This window comes from Jaculus jaculus, chromosome 2 (genome assembly GCF_020740685.1).
Source record: "Jaculus jaculus isolate mJacJac1 chromosome 2, mJacJac1.mat.Y.cur, whole genome shotgun sequence".
NCBI lineage: Eukaryota > Metazoa > Chordata > Mammalia > Rodentia > Dipodidae > Jaculus > Jaculus jaculus.
The window spans coordinates 90,662,886-90,669,067 of record NC_059103.1 but is presented as its reverse complement, the minus strand read 5'-3'; the positions used below and the strand labels follow the sequence as shown (position 1 = coordinate 90,669,067).

At 36.2% G+C, this 6,182-nt stretch overlaps 1 protein-coding gene across 3 annotated transcripts in view; it reads right to left on the bottom strand.

Moving 5' to 3' along the window:
* Positions 1-3,802: 3,802 nt before the first annotated feature.
* Zgrf1 (zinc finger GRF-type containing 1) overlaps positions 3,803-6,182 on the bottom strand; it is an 81,877-nt gene continuing 79,497 nt past the window's right edge. For all 3 annotated transcript variants that reach the window (XM_045143894.1, XM_045143895.1, XM_045143896.1), the window contains 3 exons: positions 5,964-6,098; positions 5,041-5,302; positions 3,803-4,860 (listed from right to left, as the gene is read on the bottom strand). In XM_045143894.1, the coding sequence (XP_044999829.1) occupies positions 4,721-4,860; positions 5,041-5,302; positions 5,964-6,098 (537 nt within the window). In that variant the 3' untranslated portion in view covers positions 3,803-4,720. The remainder of the gene's footprint in view (positions 4,861-5,040; positions 5,303-5,963; positions 6,099-6,182) is intronic.

The window sequence follows — 6,182 nt, the reverse complement described above, 5'->3', positions numbered from 1 at the left end:
TTGAGTTCTTTGTGCATATTTATAATTGTGATTTTGAGTTGTCTGGAGTTTCGTCTAAGGAGCTCTCACAGGGGTTCTTTACTGTGGCCTCGGGGGTATATATTCACTTGGTTTTTCATGTTACTTATTTAGTGTTGAGACTTACCCATCTGCAGATTCTACTTTATCAAGTTTTATTGGCACACCTCACCTATGGTAAGTTGGTATTTTCAACACTGGTATTTTTAGTTTTGCTTTGTTTTGTTTTGTGTGCACATATGTGTGTACATTTGTTTGTCTTTGTTCTGCTTTCTGGGGTTCAGTCTTGGAAATGCATGGTACTGGTTCATGGATGTGATAGGTGAGGTGATCTCAATTTGATTGCAGCTATTCCCTGACTCACTTGGGAATCCCTATCTCAATGACATGTTGTGAGAAACTAGGGTGGGAGGGCAGTGGACATAAAGGGGCCAGGGACAAGTTGGTACCTGAACTCACCAGTGGCCTGTTGGAAGCCTACCCAGGGCAATGGAGAAGGCACTGGATGGAGCCAGTACACAAACAAAACCAAGCAGAAGGAGCATAATTAAATCCAATAAAGTAGACTTCAAATAGAAACTAGGAGATAAAGAATGCCACTGCATATTTCTAAAAGGAACAATCCATCATGAAGCTATAACAAGTATATATATACCAAGATTTGGTGTGCCTAGTTTCTGTGTGCATGTTAACATACATGTACATATGTGTTTAGGTATGTTTGTATGTGGTGTACATACCTGTGTAGGCCAAAGGTTGATATTAGGTGTCATACTATGTATCTTATTCTTTGAGATAAAATATCACTGAAATTCGTTCACTGAGTTGACTAGATTAACTAGTCAGTGGATACCAGTGAACCCATCTCAGCCTATTTAGCAATAGGATTATAGGTATATAACATTCCATCATGCCCATCATTTACATGGATTTTAAGTATCCAAATTTAGGTCCTCATGTTTGCATAACAAGTGTTTTCCTGACCAGATGTGCCAAATTTTACCACATACAAACACTGTATAAAGGGGTATATAGGTCCAGATATAATGACAGTGGTTGACTTTAATATCCATTGTCATCAATAGGAAGGTCCCAGACAATGACAACAACAATGAACTTCAGAGTTAAACTGAACAATAGCTCAAATGAACTTAACATATTTACACAATAGTCCTTTATCAGTTACTTTCTGCTGGAATAGGATACATGACAACCAGAAGGATCTTCTGCAAGAAAAAGGGTTTAATTCAGTTTATAGTCCCAGAAGGTAAAGTGCATTTTGGCAGGGAAAGCATGGCAGGGGCAGAAAGTTGGCATTACATCAGCAGGAAGGAAGTCAGGAGATGATGTAAGCAGGGCTGGAGTATAAAACCTCAAGGGCCACTTTCAGGGACACACTTCCTTCAGCAAGGCTCCACCTTCTAATGGTTGTCCAGCTTTCCCTAACAGTGTCATTTTGCTGGAGATCAAGTATGCAAACACATGAGGTTATGGGGGTCATCTTATATTGAAACCACTATAAGTACATCTAGACACTGTGAAAGACACTTTGGAATAAAGTTGTTCTTTGTTATCCTGTTAACTCCTCATCTTGTCACATGGTGGCAGCTGCTATCTACCATATTACTCAAAACCACCACAGATTTTTAAATGACTTTCAAACTTTTTTCCAGTTTAAAAAAAAGTTTCATAGATCAAAGAAACACATTTTTGATAAATTATTGGTACTCAATTAATTGAGGCAAACTGAAGAAATGAGTTTTGCCTTTCAGTGTCTTTTATCCTTCACTAAGCAAGATGATTTACAATACAAGTGATGCATTGTAATGTAACCTCAGAAGTGGACCAGTCTGTTTTCCACTTTGCTTCACATTAGTTATAATAGATTAGGTGGGTATCTTCAATTTTTCTGAACCCTGGCCTTATGCAACAGGGAAAGTGCCTGTCCCACAGTAAGGATCAATGTTCTATTTTGTGGAAGAGTCTTAAAAAATGATCCAACACACATACCATGTATTTTTATGACTACTTAAAATAGGGCCTATAAATTTCATTGTTTCAATACATGTAAGCTAATTGAGTTCAATGAATAAAAATCTGGAGAACATTGTTATAACATTGTCATCTATGAACACAGGATGGTGCTGTAGGCAGGTAGACATCACGCTTGCAAGTCACTGAAGGACAGACTGCCACCTCCTGTTTCCCTGGTAGCATTAGGAAGGGGAATATCTCAATCACCCCTCCATAATCACCTCCTCCTGATCAGTGGGACAAAATCCTCCTGCGATCTTGGGTAGTCTGTCACTCAGTCACTTGCTCCAGACACTACTTCTCATCTAAGAAGGTAGGAGTAGCATTTGTCCCCGAAATGAAATAATGTACTAAACCCCAGAAGCCCCTCCCTCAGCACAGTTGCTCATCTTGGTGGAGATCCTCATGGAGTCTACTGGCTTTTCTACCTCAAAAACCTAAGTTTCTCTGTTTCATTTCTTTCTCTTCTTTGGATGATGATAAAAATCCTAAACTTGCTTGCCCTGACACTTTGGAACTTTTCCACCTTTTCCTTAAATCTCCTTTCCCTTCTCCACATCTCATTGTCCATGTACCTAACTTTTCATGGTCACAAGATAAAGAACTCAACAGTGTGAAAATTGCAACAGTAGAAAACACTGTATACCTTTATTTATAGATATCTGATAGCTATAATTATAAAACTGGCCTATACTGTAAAAAATCAGAAATTTAATTATTTTGATTATCAGATGAGATACCACTTAAAATTTAACTTGTATGTCTATGAAGCTTAGAATTTGAGATGAAAGGCATAAAGGCTATATTAGCTTGGATTTAGGGGTTGCTCTATATCAAATATTGTTCAGAACTTTTTCTGCTTACAAGCATAAAAGACATACTAACATCTAGGGCTAAGATAGTATATTTTCACTCAAAAATATATGATCAACTATAGACAATTTTACAATGACCAACAATAACCAATTATAGAAAATGTTTTGATTTATTAATCTCTAAGAAAAAAACCACTTGTACATGAGCCAATAGATCCTTGACTTCTTATTCAGTTCTTAAAGGAAGTTGAGAGATGAGTACTACCTGTCCATTCTGTTTCTGTGGTAACAGCCTGGGAGAAGACAAATGAGTGGGCTGTGTGCTCTGATGGACAGGAACAGGGGCTGAGATGAAAACAAGTGACAAAAGTACAAGTATCTTACCCACTATGAATCAGGTCCACCCAGAGGAAGAAAGCCTGAAATGCAAATCTACACCATGGGCTAAGGGAACAGGGAAAGCAAAGAAAAAAGACCAAGATATTTCACATTGCTTCCCCAACCAACATTTTACTCCTTTTCTTGATGTAGTGATGGTGCTGGTGGGCTGGAAAGAATGGGAAAGGAGAGTTCAGAAGCAATTATGAAAATTTACACTGCTTTGTTATTCTTTAAGTTACAAAGAAAAAAAATATACTAGATGTTGCACACCTGTAATTCTAGTACTCTGGAGGCTGAGAAACAGTGAGATTTCCAGACCAGCTTGGGCTACACAGCTGGAACAGGATTCCCATCTCAAAACACATTGCTGAAGAGGTGTCAGAGAGAATGTAAGAGCCAAAGTAAGGGGAAGACTGCTTATAATGCACTCTTCCAGACATAAAGTAGCGTTGATATTCATGACCTCACAGTGGTTGACATACCTACACAAGACCTATAATAGGATGGAAAAAAAAAATGACACCAAAACAGAAGAGAGTCTAATTGGAAAGGGGTACAGTGAAAGGGAGATTTGGGCAGGAAAAGTAGGGGTTGTGGGAGGGTATTATGATCATGGTCTATACTTATGAAAGTTTTCAATAAAAAGTTTTTAAAAGGGACATTACTAATTCTTCTTGGAAAAACAAATTACTTGAAACCTAACTTCAGCTAGCCAAGAAAATACTTACTCAAAATTAATAAAGAACAGGCAGTATTTGACAGCAAAGCTCAGGAATCTAGTTTAAATGTTAGTTGTTAGCCAGTACAGCCCAGAGGCTCTGTAATACTTCATTAACTATTCCTATCCAGTGTAAAGAAATGCTGAGAGTCACATTTTTGACCTCATGGTTTTGATGAACACTTAGAAATTATTGCTATTCTCGACAGTTTCTAAACCATACTTTTTATATGCTGAATTTACTTTTTCCTTCACATAAAAGAGTTCCACAGGAATAGACTGATCATTTTTTTATTGTGAGAAAATTTAATTTTCTACTTTCATGTAATAAATACTGAGTGGGTCACTGAGATTTTTTTTACTTGTTAAAAATCGATTCTTCATTGATATTAATTATAATCAAGACATTGCTAGTCTTTCATCTATGATGGGCATATGGCCCTTTATTAACAACATGAGCTTTCTTCCACACATGCTATATACACCATTAAATGCTATGTAAATAAATACACATGCATGCTAAAAACTAGAAAGGAGTCAGCCAAAAGCAGACTTCTATCCTTCCCTTGTTCATGCTCATCCATCTGGTTTTTTGAAAGAGCAAATTTTTTTAGAGGTACTTATTCAGTATGTTATTTAAATAATATAGTTCTTCTACAAAAAGGGCTTTGGAGTGAGGAAAACAGTAAAAACACATAATGTAAAGTGAATCTGAATTTACAGCAATACAAAATTCCAGGACCATGCCTTTTTGTTAATGAGATTTATCCTTAGATTTTTCATTTTCACTCCTTTTTTTCTGTTTTTCTTCTGCTTGTTTTTCAAAATAATCTTTAAGAAAATGGTTCAGCTGGGATTCATACTGACTTGCATGTTGCAATCCATCTTCCCTTCCTTAAAAAGACACAAAATGTGAGACAACTATTCTTTAGTTGACAGTAGTTACCATATCATCATATCAGGTATCTCCCAAAGTGAGATTATTTAACCCTAAACACCCCAATCATTCACCCACCACCAAAATCAGTTTTCACTTAAAATGCTTTTTAAAAAAACACATTTTTATTATTTTACCTTCACAGTGTTGGATCACACGCCCCCATAGTCGATTTTTCCTCAAGCAAACTAAATTTCCCACAATGAGCAAATGCCTTCTTCCTCTGGTCAATGCGACATTCATTCGTTTTTCTGAATCAATGAATCCTACTTGTCTTGTCCTTACACAGGACAGAATAATGATTTCCTTTTCAGCTCCCTGAAAAGCATCTACTGTGGACACCTGCACAGCCTTAATGTCAGGATAGTTGACGGCCTCAGCACCAAGGGCATGCCACAGCTGTGGAGGAAAGATAGGGTCACACACTGTAGACTGAGGACATGAGCCTCAGAACTTTGCATAGCAGCCATGTGAATCAAGCTAACAGAGGATTTTTTTTTTTTGCCTTTTTATAACTCAAGTGAACTTAGAGGGTTTCTAAAATAACTAACTAGATGACAATATTATTTATGAAACACAATCAAAAGTAATTACCTATTTCTCAGAAATTCATTTGTAAATTTTAATTTGAGCTAATAATAAGCTAATAATAAAAAAGAAAAACTACTAATAGAAAAAAATATTTCAAAATTTATTTAGCAGCAACTGGCTCATATGTTTGATAAAATGTAGCAATGATGCAAGACCATGTTGAAAACCAGAGTCAATCCCATCTGTCCCCAAACACAAACATTGCATTTTCTTCCTCTAATTTGTTTATTTGCATTTTTGCCCAACAGCTGTAAACTGAATTTAATTAAACCTTGTTAGGTTTACATTTAATTATGCAAAAAAAATCTAGGCCAAGAAAAAAAACTAGAATGTTTCTTTGTTAGTACTTAAATTATAGTCCCAAAAGGTTTCCAAACACCAAACCAAACTATTAGGAATGTAACAACAAACACTGTAATATATAATTATGATATTTAATGTGACAAATATCATAATGTGTAACACAAACCTTGTACATTTGGGATTTGTATAATGTTATCACGCCAATCATCGAGCCCGCTATTCCACTTGCAATCAGTGATTGAATTAGCTTGAGTGTAAAAGCTGCTTCTGCCACATTATGAAAGCTGTTATCTCTTTCAATCTGGAGTAAGAAGCAGACTCTAAATTATATTTCCCAGAAAGGCTATGGAAAGACTGAGTAAAATCATACAAACAATGACAATAA